At 47.3% G+C, this 19581-nt stretch overlaps 1 protein-coding gene across 1 annotated transcript; it reads left to right on the forward strand.

The window, feature by feature from the left end:
- Positions 1-727: 727 nt before the first annotated feature.
- MINPP1 (multiple inositol-polyphosphate phosphatase 1) lies at positions 728-18334 on the forward strand. Its single transcript, XM_029962583.1, is given in 11 exon segments — positions 728-748; positions 750-821; positions 823-900; positions 902-997; positions 999-1148; positions 1150-1179; positions 1181-1321; positions 2390-2576; positions 2940-3037; positions 4300-4433; positions 14586-18334. Coding segments are annotated over 11 exon segments (1407 nt in total). The 3' UTR covers positions 14986-18334.
- Positions 18335-19581: the final 1247 nt, after the last annotated feature.

Genomic DNA, 19581 nt, shown 5'->3' on the forward strand with positions numbered 1-19581 from the left:
AAAGAAAACGTACCTTTTCTCTGCCTCTCATTCCTTACTGCAGCCGATCCAGTTGCTCTGCCTGGCGTTATTGGCGCCTGCACAGAGAAAATAACCCTTTCCCCTCGTGTCTGATACTGCGGGTAAACCTCTATGGGTTTACGGAGCTCCGTGCAGTCCGTGAGGCTCCACAGAGGCGAAGGAAGTACAAAAATAGGCCTGACGGCTCATGGCTCCCCTCAGGGGTCCCGCCGCTCCCTCGCCGGGTGCGAGTGCCCTGGGCTGAGGCGGTGAAGGCCGTGAGGGGACAGCTCTGTACGAGACCCCGGGCTGAGGGGCGGCTCTGAGGCGGGTGAAGCCGGGAGGCGGGCGGCTCTGCTTCGCTCCGCCGGAGTACGAGACCCCCAGGCTGAGGCGTGTGAAGCCGTGAGGAGAAGGCTCCGCTCCGCCTGGGCACAAGACCCTCGGGCTGAGGCGACCTGTGAAGGGGCGGGTGAAGCCATGAGGGGTTGGCTCGGCCTCGGTACAAGACCCCCAGATTGAGGCGGGTGAAGCCCTGAGGAGGCGGTTCCTTCACCTGGCTCTGAGTGTCCCGGGCTGGGGCGCGGTCCACGGGGAGGGTGGCAGCCGTGAGGGCGCGGCTCACGGCTCTCCGGCTATAAAGAGCCACCGGGCTGGGGCGGTGCCTCCCGCGGGTGAAGCCGTGAGAGGCGCCGGCCGCTCCGCCCTCTTCCTGCGGCAGTCCGCCATGGCGCCGTGCCGGGCAGCCAGCCTGCTCTCCTCTGCTGCTCCCTCGTCTGCGGATCCGGCGAGCGGCGGGCAGAGGCGGCTACTGTCGCACCCAAGTCCCGCTTATCCGAGAGGTGAAACCCGCACAACTCGAGACTGGTGCGCGACCCGCTGTCGCTGGGCCCCGGCGCGAAAATCGAGTCGCCGCCCGCCACCTTGCGCACCGCTGCACGCTCCGCGCCGTGCTGCCCGGCACGAGCACCGCGCTACCCCACGGCCTGGGCAGGTCCCGCCGGCTGGGCGAGCTGCACACAGCCGCGCCTCGCCGGCCGCGGAGCCCCTACAGCCCTGCCCCGCCCGCCCCGCCGCGCTGGGCCGCCTGGCCCATGTGGTACGAGGAGAGCCTGGACGGGCGCATGCGGCCGCAGGGCCGGCGCGAGCATGGAGCAGCTGGCCCGCCGCCTGGCCGCCGCGCTTCCCACGCGCTCCTTCGCCGACCCGGCGCGCCGCCCTGGCGCTGGCCAGCAGTTCCAAGCACCGCTGCCGCTGGCAGAGCGGGGCCGCCTTCCGCCGCGGGCCGTCGGGACCGGTACCTCAGCCATCGGCGGCGACGGTGAGTCCGGCAGCGGCCGAATCCCGGTTCCTGCGAGAGCCCCGCGCCCTCCGAGAAGGTCAAGGGAGTCCCGCACCCTCCCTGAGGGACTCGCAGCTCTCCCGAGGGGGTTGAGGGGCTCCTGTGCCCTCACCGAAGGAGCCCCCCCTGTTCCCAGAGGGAGACCCATGTCCTGACTGAGGCATTCCCGTGTCCTCCCAGTGGGGCTGGGGAAGTCCCTGTGAGGCCTTCCCTGAGGGATTCCCGTCTCTCCCCAAGGGGATGGGGCTGTCCCGTACCCTCCCAGAAGGAGAGAGGCTGAGGACTCAAAGAGGGTCTCAAGACAAGAGGGCATGGTCTCAAGTTGTGCCAGGGGAGGTTTAGGTTAGATATTAGAAAGAATTTCTTTACAGAGAGGGTGGTCAGACATTGGAATGGGCTGCCCAGGGAAGGAGTGGATTCTCTGCACCTAGAGATTCTTAAAAAGAGACTGGATGTGGCACTTAGTGCCATGGTCTAGTAACCGCAGTGGTAGTGGGTCAAGGGTTGGACTTGATGATCTCAAAGGTCCCTTCCAACCCAGCTGATTCTATGATTCTAGGGGCTGGCAGAGTCCTGTGCCCACCCTGAGGGAGCTGCATGTCTCCCTCTGAGAAACTCCCAAGCCCTCCTTGAGGGATTCCCGGTTCTGCCAAAGGGCCTGGGGGAGTTCCATGCCCTCCATGAGGGAGCCCCCAGCACTCCCTGAGTAGCTGAGGGAGATGCATGGCCTCGCTGAGGGATTTCCAACTCTCCCAAAGGAGCTGGAGGAGCCCCACGCCCTTCCTGAGGGGTTGCAGGTGTCCCATGCCCTCCCTGATGGGCTGGAGGAGCCCTACGCCCTCCCCGCTGACCCGTGGCTGAGGGAAGCCCTGAGCCCAGTACCATGTCCCCCATGCCCAGGCTGAGGGAGCCCCCGCACTCTGCGTCCCCTCCGTGGGGACACTGCAGTGGTGGGCAGACTGTCCCCAGGAGGGTGTTGGGGTGACCGGGCGCTGATGCCCTTGGGGATGGCGGTGCTTCTCCTGATGCCCCCGTTTGCTTCCAGAGGTGGAGGTCCAAGTGAACGATTCCTTGATGCGGTTTTTTGATCACTGCGCCAAGTTCGTCGCCCTGGTGGAGGAGAACGATGCGGCCATGTGCCAGGTGAGCGCCTTCAAAGAGGGGCCCGAGATGAAGAAGGTCTTGGAGAAGGTCGCGAGTGCCTTGTGTTTGCCAGTGGAGGAGCTAAATGCAGGTAAGGGGTTCCTGTTACAGGTGACTTGGGCTCCCAGTCTGGCCGAGAACAACTTCCAAGACTTATAGTTATGCAGAGTAGGTAATTTAGAGTGTGCTGTAAGTTGGAGACGCAGCCTCTAATTAAATGTGTGAAGCTGTAAGTGTATGTTGGTGTTGCAGTAATGAATGGTTGTTAGTTACTGGTCAGAAGAAGATGATGTTTGAAAACATCTCTCCCTTAGATTGAACCGACTTTACCTTTGTTTGGAGGGATTTGAGTGTTATTCTTTTAATTCTGCTTTCTGGAGTGGGCAAGTCGAGAGAAAGTTGCTACTTGTGTAGCAGTGCTTTATCTTTTGCTTGTTTGTTGGATTTGTTGCAGATCTTGTTCAAGTGGCTTTTCTCACCTGCTCTTATGAGTTGGCTATAAAAAATGTGACCTCCCCATGGTGTTCACTCTTCACTGAAGAAGATGCCAAGGTATGTGGGGCTCAGAGCAACCTGGAATAGTGGAAGGTGTCCCTGCCCATGGCAAGGTGTTGGAATTAGATAATCTTTAAGGTCCTTTCAAACCCAAACCATTCTATAATGCACTAAAAGGGAGAGATTTGAGAAGCCTTCAAAAGATACCATAATGTTCAGATTTAACTCTTTGCACAGTCAGAAGTTGTGTTTTGTTAAGTCAAGAGGCACAAAACTTACTTTGTTCTCCAAAGAGCTCTGAATTAATCAAGCAGCAAGACTGAAATATCCTTTATTCAGACTTGAGTGCTGGTGCAGTCTTGATTTGTCCTGATATAAAGTGTCTTTTCCTGTTGTGCTTGATTCATATAATACTTATTTCTGTGACATCAGAAAAACTCTGGACAGCTTTCATATGATAAAATTTATTCCAGATAGAATGATAGAATTTATTCTAGAGGACATCAAATGAAGTCTTCTAGGGTCTCTTAAGACTCTTTTTATATGGTTTTGGGGACTATCAGATACCTAAATCAAATGCCTATTAATAAAACCCAGTAGAACCCAGATAAATGAGACAAATGTTTGTTTTTCCTCTTTCAAAAAGTGTTTGATGTACTCTTTGATGTTCTGTAAGGCTTCTCTGAGGCTGTTAAGGAAATTTCCACCCTTAGGAAAGAGAGGAGACGTGCATGGGTAGGTTGGCTAAAGGGTAGGCAATGGAGTCAGGAGGATCAGGATCATCATGGGCTTCTGCTGAGACCCACTCTGTTAGATGTGTTTATAAATAACTCAGCAGTGAGGTGGGAAACAACTTTGGTGGCAGGAACTGTGAGCAAAGGAGCAGAGAACAGGGAGAGCACCGTGTGCTCCTGCATAAATCCGAGGCACAGTTATGTCTGTTTGAGGTGTGTGCACATCTCCAGAATGTCAAACCAGAGAAGCTCAGCTAAAGGTGTGGGATGGCTTCTGTGGGGAGGGTGGTGAGCTCAAGGCACAATCAGAAATGCTAAAAAAGCAGTGGATAGTGGCTGTCCTGTGATGTGCAGCACCTCACCTGGCTGTGAGGGTGGTCAGATGCTGAATGTGGTGGCTCTTCAGCCTGATCTATTTTTTTAGATCTCCTTTTATGCTGAAGTTTCAACTGGAGCCTGCATGTTTGGGGTTGATTTTGCGTCAGCTTCGTCCATTTCTTTCAGTGTGTGGCAACATCATTGCTCCAGGTTGGGGGGCTTGTTTTCCCTCAGAGCTCACAGGTGTTTATTATTGCACTACCTTAGGTCCTGGAATACCTGAATGACCTGAAGCAGTACTGGAAGAGAGGGTATGGCTATGACATCAACAGTCGCTCCAGCTGCATTTTATTCCAGGATATCTTCCAGCATTTGGACAAAGCAGTGGAAGAGAGCAAAAGGTAAATCAAAAGGCTTCAGTGTTTTGGATATTAGTTTTCTATGGTCAGTCCTGAGCTGGATATCATGTGAATATAAGCTCAGTACTTTACTTCCAAACATGACAATATTAGGAGAGTTTGAGCCAGGTGAATTTTAACAGAGATAATGCAATTTTTAAGGGAACAGTGTTACTTTGAAGTGTATATATTTTTTTTCATTGATGCTCTTGTGCCCAGCTCCTGTAATTGCATCTTTTAACTTGCTGATCCACAGAGGCCTTTGTGGACAGCCAGCTGCTGTCTGATAGTGGTGTTCTCTTCGTATACAGTTTGAGAAGAGACCATTGAGTTAAAGCAATGAGGTTGTTTTGTTTAAAGTGTCCTTGTTAAAAATCACTTGTGGCAGAAATGGCTAACTGTGGCCTGAAAGCACCCCCATAACACAGTGTGACAGTCTGTCTGTCTGCCTCTGTTTGCCTTGAGTCTCTTGTGTTACTAAACCTTTCTGTTCACATTAAAGGCGTTGAAATGCAATTACAGAAAATAACTATTACAGATCAATCCCAACAGTGACTTTTAGACCAGAACAGGCTGTTGCAGGATCCAAGAGGCTGGAGAGGGAACTGCAAACCAGCCTTCTTGTAACCTGCTTTGTTGGAACTGGGGAAGGGCAGACTTTAGGGGATAACACTCAGTGTCTTGTAAGAAGAGGAAAAAGACACTTCTCCTGAAATTGGGTTCACATGACAAATGAAGCCATTTACAACACAGTCAGTAGCTCAGCCCATCAGTCTGAGACCTCTGCCTGGGGTATTTAGTTTCCCACTGTTTAGGATGTTTAGTTTCCCATCCTCTCACAGCAAAGACATAGTTTGGGAGCAGCATTGGAGCTGTAGGAAGATATTAGGCTTTACAAGCAACTGTTAGTAGAGTCAAAGATGCAATACCCAGGTGCCCTCAAAGGGTGGTGCCCTGATAAAGTCATTTGTCTTGGATTATTCCCAGGATTTGACAAGCCACTCTGTGTCAGTGGAAGAACAGTGGCAGTGGCACTCCAACCACTGTGTTGTGCAGTCCTCAAAACTGCCTTTGTAGTGTCATGGACCTGACCATCCCTGTGCTTGCTCAAAAATGACAGGGGAGATGCCTGTGCTATTTTTGGGTGGTGTTCACTCCTCTGAGCCTGTAGCAGTTGGGGTTTGGGAGCTGTTTGGTGTTGCTCTTGTCTTGTGTGGATTGGTCTGATGGGGAGAAGTAAAGCAGGGACAAAAGTGGGATCAGTTTTGATTCAGTTACAGGTTGGGATGTCTGTCACAGAATCACCTGCATTTGCTTACGTGTGCTGATAACTTTTTTTGAGAAAGCTGCTTTAAATGGTAATTTATGATCTGTGTGCATGTTCCTCTTGCCAACTGAACAATTACAAATTCATAGTTCAGTGATCAGTCACATGAATTAATACCTTGGCAGATTAGTATGGAAATGTTGAAAAAAAAGTATGTGACATGAAGGATATGACCATTAGATTGTATAAATACTGTGCCATTAAATACTTGCTAAAAATTCATAAGTAACTTTGAATTGCAACCAGCAAATTCAGCTTTGGGGTTGATATGTAAGCATTGGACCCCTCTAGAGCCAAGCTGGGTTGAGGAATTGGGCTGTGTTGTCTGGAAGGGGAAGGTTGGTGTGGGAGTGGTGAAACCTTGTTGGTAGTGATGGAGTTAAAGCAGTGGGTTTGCTACACCACTGTTTATTTAAACTCCTTCATCCTTTCTTAACACCCTGTTGGGAACAGAGGATTGCTGTGTCTGTCAGGATGATCAGGAAGAAGTGCAGGTTAACAGATAAACAGAAAAGGAAGGCCCTTAGACTGCTCTGTCCTTCTGAAATCTGGGGAAAAAAATAAAAAAAAAACCAAAATAACAAAACCAACCCAGAATCACAGACTTGTTAAGCATAGAAAGGCCCTTGAGATCACTGAGCCATGTCCCCAGGTGCCACATCCAGATGTGAGGATGTACCTTGAGTCATCAATTTTGTTTCCTTTCAGTGGAATTTACTCTTTGAACAGTGACAGCCTTTCCATCCTTATATTCCATGCACTGGTCACAGCTGTGTGTAAGACATCCCTGTAATTTAAATAGTAATTTAAAACCCCCCAAAAAACTGTAAGAAAATGTTATTTCCTGAGAACTGGGTCAGCAGTGCTGCATTAGGAGCTGGGAAGAGCAGATGTGTCCAAAGGAATGGTGGAACTGCATCCTGCCTTCCAGCCTTGGCTGGGGAAGTTCAGTTGCAGTCCCCGGGGCTCTCGTGGTGTTTTGCCAGCACAGAGGGAAGCGGGCAGTGAGTGTGAAGGGTCGGGACCCTAAATCGTGCAGCATTCCGAGCCGGGTGAGCAGACTTGGGGACGAGCATCCTCCTGAGCAGGAGGCGGCAGGTCCCGGGGTGAAGGAGCGTGTCACTCCGCTCCACAACGGAAGGTGGCAGTCGTAAAGCACCGGAGACAAGGGAATAACCTGGGTTGGGTAACCCTGCCGAGGATGTGGGAATCTGCCGCGGTGCTGGAACGCCTTGTCTCTCTCGGGATCTAGGGAGCGGAGGTGCGGCTAATCCTTTTCCAGCTGGGAGAGAGACTTAGCCCAGGTGCCGCGGCCACGTGAGAGTACAGATGAAAACAAAATGTACAACACCAGTGTTAATAACAGAAAATATTTGTGTGTGAGCGTCTCTTCTTTCTCTTTCAACTTCAGGGCAACAGGTTAAATATTTTTGCAGCAATTCCTTACTCAGAAAATGAACTTTTGTGATGACAAAATGTCTCTTAGAGGAATGCTGTTCCAATTTGACAGTGTTTAACATTGATTTGTATCTGGCTGTTTGCTCTAAAAACTGAAGAACAGGAAATTTACTTCCCATTGCCCCAGGATCTCTTTTCTTTCTGGAAAGCTTAGACTGGGCTATCCAAAAGTAGAAAGAGAAGCATTTGTGTTCCAGCAAGAAGCTGAGGGATCTGGATTATCTGTTCTGCTCCAGGCTTGGCAGTAGAGAACAGTGTTGGCAAGGCTGTATTTTTGTAGAATACTTTATGTATTTCTGTTGAATAGCTTTGTCCTGTTTTCACTCCCAGTTACTACAAAATTAAAAAGAGCAACGTTGCTTTTATTGTAGCCCTTTTTCTTCCATTAAGTGATTGCTGACCTTGCAACCTGCTCACCTTCTTACCAGTCTGTAAGGAAGTCTCATGAGCCCATTTCTAGGGAGAGGCTGGGCAGCAGGGCTCTCTTCCATACAAATTTTCTGAAGTACAAAAAAAATGTATTAATTAAATGTACCACATAAAATGAAGCCAGGTGATTTGCTGTGCTGGAATGGCATTCTTAGGCAGCATCTTAGTCCATAAAGCACTTTACTTTTGTGAAGGCATAAGAACTGTGGTTTTCCCAGGTCTTCCTCTTGGGGATAGAAAATAGTCAGGCTATGCAACTATGTGGCAAAGAAGTTAACTGGGAATTCTTCCTCACTTTTGATTTTCCCGACAGTTTAGTGAAGATATTCTGCCAACAGTGTGTGTTGATGAGAAATCTGTGTGTTTTGGTAGTTAATGTAATATGAAGCTGCTAATCTGATTTTTAAAAGCCTTTGCAGCTACAGACTTGGGCAAGGGTGGATTTGCAAATGGGTTGTGACACAGTTTAAACATATCAGCTATTCACTATAACTGTTTTAAACTTTTTGAAGCTAGAAAGGAAAAAAAATATTTAACAATTCTGCCTTTGTTGCTCGTGAAAGAATATGAAATCCCAGTTATTATGGATTGCCATAAGGATCTGGAAATTGGGAGGCATGCTTTGGGCAGCCTTCCCAGTATTTATAGTATGGATGGAAAATACCAACCAGGCTACACATATACATGGCAAAATATTTGGGGGTTTCCTCTGAGTGAAAGCAGGTTCAAGGTATTTAAAAAAAAAAAAGACTTATTTGAATGTAGTTCAAGATCAAGTGAAGGTGATCTTTGTGAGTTATACCAGGCTAAGCTGTAAGGTAAACAGACTAATTTGGCAATTTACTGGTAGTTTTTACTGTTCCCTGTAATTTGCCATCCTCTTTCAGGTCACTTCCCCACGCAGTTGGTCCCCTTTCAGTAGTCTCTGACTGCTGTGCTCTCACTGCTCCTCCAAACCTGTGACTCAGTGCAAAAGAACACAGTGCGTGATCTAAAATCACTTAATTATTCAAAACTCTTTTTTTATAGCCTGTGCAAAGGGACCAGAGCCAAAGCTTCCCAAAAGGGAAGTAGAAATGAAATAATTTAAAGAGCCCTTTTGTTCAGATTCGAATTGTTCCGTCATTTCTTTTGCTAAACCCCCTTTGTTGCTGCTGGGATCCCACGTTTGCACAGTGCAGGGCTGTGGCTCTGGGTGCATCAGCAGGTTCAGGCTGTCCTGTGAGCTGTTCCTCTGTCTGCCTAGAACTAGATATTTCAGGTGTTTCTTGGGCCTTTCAGTCTCCCCAGGATGTGCTTAAATCTCTCCTTAGTTACCCAATGCATGCTTGCTCAGGACTGCTCTGAAAAAGTATCTCAGCAACTTTTATGGAGTTGTATCCTTTCATGTAAGCAATTAAAAGCCCAAACAAAACAGTAACAAAGCTAACATACCAAGGGACTGATCTAAGCAGTGTCCACCTGGGGCAGGAAGTGGCAAGACCCTCTTGGTTTGGTTTGGGCTGGTTATAGTGAATGAACACTCAGCATCAGTGTGCTGCTGGTGCACTAATGCATCTCATCTCTGAGGTGTGAAAGAACAGAGAGGTGGGATCAGCCAAAAAAACAGCCTTTGGAAGTGCAGAAGCTCTGAAGTGAAACCCAGTAAAGCCTAATTAGCTGAGTGGTTAAGTCTTTCAGGACTCCATAAGAGCTGTTGGTTTTTAATGAGCTTTGTGTAGTCCCTTCAGCTGTTCAGGTTTGCCTTTGTCACGAGTGAGCTCATGTGTGGCCTTGTTGGAAAAGAAGAAACATTTTACCTTGCTGGTATTTGTGGTGGCTCTGAGCAACACCACTTTTTAATATTTCTGCTGCCTTTTGAGTCCCACCACTGCATTCCCTGTTCTCTGCTGTTTCCGTGTAGGTTTAAGGTTCCTCCAGCTGTTTTTCCCAGAAATAAATCACAGGGAGGGGGGGGAAGGATGAATTCATCCTACAGCTGAAAACAGGTTTTGGAGTGTTTAGTCCTGGCTCTTTTATTAGGGAGAAAAAGGACAGAATGTAATCTAAGCTTGCTTGTTAAATAGGTGTTAAAACTTACATTCTCTGAACTTGTTGGAGGGATTTTTACATGAGGTTTGAAGGTTTTGCTGTAGGAAATGTCTTCTTATCCCACTATTTCCTGGGCTTTGTGTTATCTCTAACTGAAAGTCAAATCAGTGCTTAGGAAATACAGTTAAAAGAAATATCACTTTGGATATGGAACAAGTGAACTCTCAGTAGTCCTGGGAAAGGTAGGAATGATGTGCTGCTGAGGGTGGGTGAGCTGGTGCAGAAGATTCCGGGTTAAACCCCAATCTGCTGAGACTGACAAGAACTAGAACCTGCCTGGGTGACAAATCCCATGTCTGTGCTTTTCCACCATGCCCTATTTTTTTCCCATGCTGAGACTTGGCTTTTGGGGTTGTGCTGATGGATTGTTCAGCTGTGGTCAGATTTACTTAAAAGGTAAAACTAACACCTAAAACCCCAGTGTGGGTGGTTCAGTAGCTGGAGCTGCCACATGTCTCCAGTGAGCCCCGAGCAAGCCCTTGACAGCCACTGCTGCTCACTTGGAAGTGCCCCATGAAATGGGCACAAAGCCAACCTGCAGCAATCACTTTTACACAAGCTCTTAATATTTTATGGTCGAGTTTTATGCAACTGCATTCAAAGGTGGAGGTTTATGCAGTGGGCTTTCCCTGCTGAGTGCACAGGAGTGGGTTGAAGGGCCGGTGGCAGTTGCCAGAGTACGATGTTGAGAACTTTGATGCTTCCAACATGGTGCTGAGTCATGAATTGATTGTGAAGCACATGGAGTGAGTGTGGAAACATCAGGCCTTTCTTCTAATATTTATTAGCCTGTGCTACTGTTACGAGTTTATCAGTGGTTTGTGGCTTGTCCTGCCTTTATCAGAAATGTAGGGACAGTGGTAACCTTTGCCTGCGTGCATTCTCTGAACAGGCAATCTGTCCCCATAATTAAAAATATTGCTGTTTTAACCTTGATGGCCACTTTTTATTGTCATCATTAGATGATATGAAACCCCATCTGAACTGGAGTCCTGACCCCAGAGGCTGATCAGGGAGTGCTTGAGCAGTCTGGGAAATGAGACACCAAGACACCTCTACTGTGTTAGAGGTGTTGAAGACTCGGGATTGTGTCGTATCAGGAAACAGTTTTAATGCTCATTAAAATAATCCAGTGGGATACTTGTGAGTGGGAGAGGTTTGTTTGACCTCCCAGGACAGTTTGGCCACTCAGCATGAGCATTTCATGAGACTAAAGCAGGTGAGGTAAAAACTCAAGTTACAGTGAGAACAAGCACCTTGTTTAATCCTTCTTTTGTCTTCAGGAGCTGTTCTTTCCTTGTTCTTATAAACTTTTCTCTGTATATGCTATAATTTGTTTCCTGCTTTGGAAACATATGTCTTGCTGGTTTTTTTTAACTCAGATATTCCCCATCTTTTTGGTGATTTACTTCCATTTCAACATCCCTACTAGCTGGAAGATAGAGCCAAACCTTGCTTAAAGCCAGCACTGATAGCCAGAATGTTAATTTATTTTTTCTTTTTTGGTCTTAGCATTTCTGAAACATTTTTTGGAGGGGTGGGATATGAAATCCACTCCCCTTGGAATGAATAATGTCTGTGTAATGCTGGTTTTGGAGACTTCAGCAGCATATTTACATTACTGGCTTCCTTGCTTAGTAAACTGTAAAACTAAAAAGACCACCACGCAGCTGGGAGGACATGAAAATGTGCCAAGTTGCTCGAGCTGGGTGATATTACCCCAGGAGTGCTAAAAACTTAAAGGAAATAGCTGAAATAAGAGCCAACAAGCTTCTGGGGTCTGGCAGATGTGATGATTTAAATACAAATAGTTAAATAAAGGGGAAATGCAAAAAGCAGCTCCAGGAGCGAATCAGAATTACAGGCCATTCTTGTAGAAATAAAGCCCCAAACTAGTTTTGGTGAGCTCCTTGATGAACATGAGTAGTGTCAGTGAAAGGAAATCATGGCTCTTGGAGCTCTTAGGAAGGATCAGGGAGTGTAAAATAGGGTGTTATGGGAGCCACAGTCATGATTTCCAGGCATCTTTCCACAGGTTTCCTTATCTAAAGAAATCTTGTGGGTGGGGTTAAAGGGGAAAGGTCCTTACAGGGGTAGAAATGAATAAAATTACAAGAAATGGAGGGTAGGGACAGCTGATGGATTTTATTTTTTTTTTTTCCTGGCTGGCAGAGATGGATCTGGAAGGATTTGCATGTTGTATATATAGAAAAAAGGAAGTGAGTTCAGTGGCACTGCAAATGTGGCAGTTTTAATCAAGATAAATAGGATGGATTGTTTCTACTGGGAAGATTGTAAAGTTGGTGAGACCAACTGGGCTGGGAATCTGCAGAGCTTTCAAGTAATCCCCCCAGGAAAAACAATCTTATCACCTGTCAGGTAGAGTCTGGGATAAGTTACTGCTCAGGAGTCCAGTTCTGAGGTCACTGTAGTTGGAAAGAATATTATTGCAAGGCTGTAAGTAGAAAGGATTAAATGGGCCACAGCCTCTACAAAGAGAACAAATTCAGAGCAGTGTGTGAAGCTGGGCAGCTCCTTGCCATAGGATGTTGTGTGTTAGAAATGTGTGTGGCTTTAAGGAGAGATTTGGCAAAGGAAAGGTTGATTAGATGGGTGACCCAGGAGACCTCTGAGCTGGAAATTGCACGAGATCAAAGGAGCAGCCTTTTGTCTCCTAACATAGGCATCTGTGTTTTGCTGCTGCTCCTCTCTGTTGACTGACAGAACGTGTCCTAAAACCTAAAAATACTTCCCTGCAGGTGTATGTGGAGGGGGCAGGATGTACAGGAACTAGTCAAGTGAGTAAGAGGGCTGAACAAAGAACAGAGAGGGTAGAAAAAGGCACTGATGGATCCAAAAGCTTGACAATTTTAAAATGAGTGAAGAGGTCATAAATAGCAAGGGGAGAAACACTAATTTTGGAGAAGCTGGAAGAGGGGCTGTGGTGAATGTACAGCTCCTGGTGCACCAAGGGCACGGGTGGGAAAAGCAATGTCCTCCATACAGAACCCCTCTGTGCTTGAATGCTGCTTCTTCTGAAGGGGAAACAGAGGCATGGTTGGTATCTATCTTGGGATGTTTTGCCTGAGGGGAGAGTCTCAGACACGTGTGTACATACATGCACAGGAGTGGAGGCAGAAGGGCCCAGGTTCCCTGGGAGCAGCATGGTGCAGGGTGGGTCAGGCTCCCAAACACCATGGCTGCATGGAGCTGGTGGGCCCCAGCCTGTGCCAGCACCGAATTCCAGCTTATCTGATCCAAGTGCCAATCCACAGGCAGGTCTCCCAGTTAACCAGCCTGGCACTGCTCTAGGTTGGAGCAGAGGAAACGCCTCCTCTTCAGGCCAATCGCGATGTGTCTCCCAAAAGCCAAACACATATTTACATGTGCTAGATCAAGTGACCTGGGCTCTGTGTGCCACCTGGGATTGGTCCCCAAAAGCCATGATCCTCCTCTGGAGCAAGGGTCAGGTTTTTCTCTTGGCTGGTGCTTCCTGGCACAGCAAGCCAGCTCTTCTCTTCCCTTGGGCTGAGCAGTGTGTGTCCTTTTGTTGCACAAACGCTCCTCGTTTTAGGCTCTGTTCTTGGCAGAATCAGTGGCTTAACTGGCTGTCCTGTGTGCTGCTTGTCCTTCTTGACTAGCCAGTATCCTCATGACTTGGGAATAGCAGTATTCCTGCTTATAATTTGGACTAATAAACTGGGGAGGGACAACTGTTTTCTTCCAATGACTGGGCTACTGACTTCAGACTAAATTTGGGAAATGCTGATGATGATTGGAAGAGGACTCTCACATCTAGTGAAGGGCTTGACTCTGTGTGTTGACAAAGCTTTGCAGTGGGCTTAATGATCTGCTGACCTTATCTGATTCCTGATGGGAGGAGGCAGTGCTATCTAAAAATCTGACACTTAATGCAAACCTGTTCTTCACTGTTGCTTGGTCACTGGATCAACCCCTACTCAGGAAGAGCACAAGTGAGCAGGTTCACACCAGGAGTCAGAGATACGCTGAGTATAGAGATGCAAACCATTAATCTGTTTCTTACTTTTGTTAATCATATTAGGCTCCAGCAGTAGCCTAACTACATTTATTACAACTTAGAATCCCAGAATCACTCAGGCTGGAAAAGGCCTTCAACACCACAGTCCCCACTGTGCCCGATGCCCCCCTTGTCCCCCAGCCCAGAGCACTGAGTGCCACGGCCAGGCCTTCCTGGGACACCTCCAGGGATGGGCACTCCAAACCTCCCTGGGCAGCCCCTGCCAAGGCCTCACCACCCTTTCCAGCAACAAATTCCTCCTCCTGGCCAACCTGAGCCTCCCCTGGCACAGCTGGAGGCCGTTCCCTCTCCTCCTGTCCCTTGTTCCCTGGCAGCAGAGCCCGACCCCCCCCGGCTCCCCCCTCCTGTCAGGGACTTGCAGAGCCAGAAGGTCCCCCCTGAGCCTCCTTTGCTCCAGGCTGAGCCCCCCCAGCTCCCTCAGCCCCTCCTGCTGCTCCAGCCCCTTCCCCAGCTCCGTTCCCTTCCCTGCATTTGGATCCAGCCTGTCCAGCTCCCTCTGCAGAGCCTTCCTGCCCTGCAGCACATCAACACTCCCACCCAATTTGGTGTTGCCTTACTCAGAGTGCACTCTACACTTTCTGTAAGAATTGATGCCTTAAACTGGGACAAAATTTAGGAAGCTGCTTTTCAAACTGTCTGTGATAACTGATATTCCCAGCAGGTTTTTCTCAGGACTACACCATGTTCAGGGTGTCCCTGAGCCTTGGCTGCTGGCAGCTGTGCACTGTGTCGCTGTGTTTGTTTGGAAGCCCAGGCTCTTGCTCATCCCTTGCGCTTTTCTCTTTTGTAGTTCAAAACCCATTTCTTCACCTCTGATTGTCCAAGTTGGGCATGCAGAGACACTCCAGCCCCTGCTTGCCCTGATGGGCTTCTTCAAGGACAAGGAGCCTCTCCTGGCCAACAATTTCGCCAGGCAAACGCACCGGAAGTTCCGCAGCGGCCGGATCGTGCCCTACGCGGCCAACCTGGTGTTCGTGCTCTACCACTGCGACCACGTCAACGCCTCCAGGGAGGAGTATCAGGTGCAGATGCTGCTGAATGAGAGACCAATGTCCTTCCATCACTCCAATGAAACCATCTCCACCTACGCCGACCTCAAGGACTACTACAGGGACATCCTGGAGAACTGCCACTTCAAGGAGGAGTGTGAACTGCCCAAAGTTAATGTGACTGCTGTGGATGAGCTCTGAGGGTGTTCTGCTCATTGATCTCGGGTCAGTTCGACAGGCCCTGCAAACAAGCACTTTGGATGATTGGCTGCTGCTGTGTTAACTTTCTAGACTTGCAGATTGGGTGGGTTGTCTCAGCTCAGTGTGCTGGTTCTCTGTTGCATAAGCAGAACTACAAAAACAAATGCTGTAACAGGGAAGCTGCTGAGCATTTGTAACAAATATGTGATGCAAGACACAAGTCCCTGTGTGTTTATATGTACCAATAAGCTAAGTTCATTGGTCAGTCCCTCTATGAATATGCTATAGATGGATTTAAGAGCTAGGGCAGCTTCTGTTTTATCAGAGCTGCAGGTGGTTGGACTAATTCAATGTTGCTTTGCACTGCCTGTGTTGCTTGCTGCTGTTTCCCTGTGCCAGGCATGAAATACTTCAAACCTGTGAGCTTTTTTTTACTCTTTTTCCCAAGCTTGTAGAAGGGAGAGAGTACAGAGTCTTTCTTCACAGCTGCACAACTTCTGCCTGGACAGCACCATCTCTTTTTATTTTTTTGGGGGGCATTTTAAAGCAGGAGGAGTTGCAGTGTTCCTGCATGCATTACCTGCCTGAAAAGGGGTGAGGAGTTAGAAATCTTAAAGTCCTCACCGACCCATCCCACATGCCAAGTTAGCCTCCAGGGTAAGTAAATCATCTTTAAAAAGGAGTAAAACTAAACAGAAAGAAGTGAGGGAGTGGAAAGTAGCAACTCTTCCTTTAAGTTGCTCTGGGAGATGCAGCAGTTGTTCTCTAAAATAATCTGGGGTGTCCTTTCCCTGTCACCTTCCATTTCTGGTGTTGAATCCTTGGGCTGGGACATTTGGGTTAAGCTCTGCTATGGCTCTGAACAGCTTGGTCCTGTCTAGGTGCTGGCAGTTTTCCCAGCAGCTCTGGGATGGAAGGGATCTCTGGATGTCTCCAGCCTCCTGCTTGAAATGGGATTAATGCTAACCCTAAATCCAGGCAGATTTTGGACTATATAAAGATCTGGGTGAGTCTTGACTTCTGCTGCCTTTTAAGCCACCACATTTTGTGCCACTTACATAGGCCTTATATGTTTGATGTGCCACTTTGGTTTTGAAGTGCAGCTGGTTTTAAAGAGATGAATTGTGTAGAAGGACTGGTGATCTCTTAAAGCAACTGCACTTAAAGTTGTTTCACTTGTGACTGGAAACTGGGAAGTATTCTAGAGCTCTGCAGTGTGGCAGAGAGAGGAAAACTGAAGATAACTGATGAGACGTGTCTGAAATGCAGGGAGTCAGATAAAATTCCTTCCTCACCTGGAAGGGAATGGCTGTGTGAACAAATGAAGCAAATGAAGGTGTGGATTTATGGTGCTGGTAACTCCTGAAGTGTGTACTCTCACCCCACAGTGAGTGTTCCAGGGCTCAGCCTCTCAAGTGAGCCGTGTTTTGCTGTGTTTCCTGGTGAGGAGGGGAAAGGTTGGAATAAGTGATTACCACAGCATATCAGGAGCACTATATGTTTATACCCTCATTTGCTGAGGGCTAAGTTCTTTTTGTGGGCTCACCTTCAGAACTGGGAATTTAACTGCTGCAAAAACAGAAAAGAGAAAGCCAACCTGGCTCAAAGCTGAGGAGTTAAACTTAGTGTGGGATTTTTTTTATTTTTTAATCTTTCTTGAGGACTTAGGCTTCTGTCACTCTTTTGCAATATGGCTTGTGGAAAAACAGTTAAGATTTACATACCTGTGAGTTAAGGAGCCATCAAACACCTGTTTTTTACTGTTGTTCTTGGAGTTAAGAGCTTTTCCCTACCTGGGCACATAGGGCCCTATTTCATTAGTGCACCAGGAGCTGCAGAGACCAAGAGATTACTGAATATACTGGCAAAATCTGGTGGGTGTTCCAGCATTAACATCCCAGTGAAACACCTGGCCTGTGATGGCTCTGCAGCTCCCTCTGAAGCTGGTGACAAGGCTGGGGAGGAGTTCAGTGCTGTCACTAGTGTAGGGATATAGGTCAGGGTAATTGTCAGGCCCTGCATCTGACTTTACTGCCCTATAAGCTTTGCATGTCTCCCTTTTCACATGATCCTGCCTTGGGACCGAGTCAACTGATGGTAATTGCTGTGGCTGATGCCAGTTGGGGGCTTGGTTGCAACATTTGAGGCGAGCTACAAAGAAATGAACCTTTGTTTAAAGGCAGTTGAGTTTGGAAATAGCAGATAGCAGAGTGAGAAAATCCACCTCTGAACAAATATTTTTTTTTTCTGTGAGTCAGTCGCCCTGGGATGATTCATGGACAGAAAGGATGAAAGCCTGACTATGGGAGATGGATGGAGGATTCTGTTGTCAGTTCAGCAAGACTGACTTTAAGACATCACATTTGTTAAAAGATACATCCTTTTTCCTTGTGGAGGGAGGAGTACAGTGCACTTGACTGCTTTTTTGACTGTGTGCCAGGTGAGGTGGAGGAACCAAAAAATTCCTTCTGCAGTGGAGTATCACGTGCTGCTGCATTAGCAAGTTGATGGTGTGCTTAAATTCTGTGCAAAGGATGGTTCCTCAGGGGCTATTCCCTGTTTTACCTTGGAGTGCAGGTCTGTCACACCTCCAGCCAAGCACATCTGGCTTCAGTGGTGTCAGCAACTAACTGGAAAGGGAAATGTGCTGCCTGGGCCCTGGTCTGGGTTTAGAGGATGCTCTGACTCACCCCTTTGGCACAATTGGAGGCTCAGTGTGGAAACTTTGCACCAGTAGACGTGTTGGGACATGTAAATACTCTGGAACTTAATGTGATTTTTACCACTGGGGAGGTGACTTCACTCTGACCCTTTTATCTGGTTAACACAGACACTTGTTTAGACACTGGAATGGATTAAAATATTCCTATCAAGTTGGGCACTAGCTCAGTGTGAGCAGTGCTTGAAGAGGCTGCCACATCTCCTGGCATAGCACATTCCCACATCCTGCAAGAAAAACAATGCTTTCTCCTCCTTCACCTTGCCTCTGGATGCCTCATCTCAGTCTTCTGTCAAGGACTCTTTGCAACCTTTCTCAAACTGGAAGCTTTCACTGATGGAAAATACTGACAGTGTTCTTTGCTGCTGGCCTTTAAATACGTGTGAAATGTGGTTTAATTTGTTAAATGTCTAATCTTTCTGGCAAATCAGTTTTTTTTCCTCCTAGAAGGTACTGCTGTCGAGCTGGCCAATGCCAGTTTGTAATAATAATGGCACTAACTGGATGAATTTTGAGAACTTATGTGGATTTGTGGTGAAATAAAACTGCACCCTTCTTTCATCTCTATTTGATGATCTCCAGTACCATGGCTGTGTTCTGCTTCAAAATACATTTGGTGGGTTGATATTACTTATGTTGGTGTCTCTGATTATTTTAAGTGTTCGAATTAATGGTTAATAGAAAATACCTTAATTGGGTTTTTACTCTCATATTTTGAGGGAAGTGTAAAGATTTAATCTCGTTTCCAGGAGCCCTGGTTTAAAACAACAGCAGCAGTTTTCTGGCAGGGTTTTTGCAGATGCAGAAAGGATGTGATGACTGAACAGCATCTTTGATCAAGTGCTGTTTCTGCATTTTCTATGAAGATGTGTTAGTCTGTAAGGCAGAAATAGAAAATAATTGAGGCTGGTTTTTTTTTTTTTTTAAAACAAAGAAACCCCCCCAAACTCTCTAGGAAAAGGAATGAAATGCCTCAAACATGAAGACCCCAAAACTGTATAGAACCTTCAGGGGGAGGAATACAATCACCACCATCCATCTCCCCTGCTCTGTATTTTAGGTGTGGGCATGTTTTGCCACCTTCAAAGTCATCTTCACCAAGACTCAGCAACTCCTTTGTATCCAGTTCAGCTGCTGAGTGCTGTTTGTCTGCCTGATTCCTCAGGAGTTGGGATCCAGTAAATAGCAAGCTGTTTCTGATGTTCATAATGTTTTTGAAGAGGTTGTTTTTTTTGGCTGTGGAATATATGCCAGGCCAGAGCTGGGTTCTGCTTCCAGATCTGATACAGGGATGTGTTTATAAAGGCCCTGTGACTTTATTCCCCTTCCTTGTTTGCATCCAGAATTGGAAAATGAAGATTATATATAGATAGTTACATTTACAGCTATTTTTTTCCCACCCAACTTATTTCAATACCTTAAAGAGTTATTTTTATGTAAAATCAAGACAGAGGAGGTTCAGGCTGACACCATATGAAGTTTATGGTGGTGGATTCAATCACTTATTTTAACAATCCCTTTGAGAAAGGGTTTAAAGGGAGCATTGTTTTTCTGACATTCTGTTGAAAGGTTTGAGCACACCTCTTACTGTGTTCAGTTAACAGAAACAAATCCCTGCTCTTCAGGGAAGGGATTATTGTTGAAGGGCTAGTATGGAAGGAGCTGAATTCCTTATTTATTCAGGGGTCAGAAGAGCTCTGCAGACTTTTCCACACCAATAACCTGCAGCTCTCAAATGGCTCAGTGGATGTGATAACAAGTCTTGAACCTAGTACAGCAGTGGAAGGTGCCCAGCTGATCCCAGGAAGCACTCCAGAAAGAGGAACCAGCTTGGATGGGGCTGAAGGTCCTTTAGCCTGGTGAGCTCTGGCTTTTGG

This window comes from Manacus vitellinus, unplaced genomic scaffold, assembly GCF_001715985.3.
Source record: "Manacus vitellinus isolate BGI_N305 unplaced genomic scaffold, ASM171598v3 scaffold_48_pilon, whole genome shotgun sequence".
Taxonomy (NCBI): domain Eukaryota; kingdom Metazoa; phylum Chordata; class Aves; order Passeriformes; family Pipridae; genus Manacus; species Manacus vitellinus.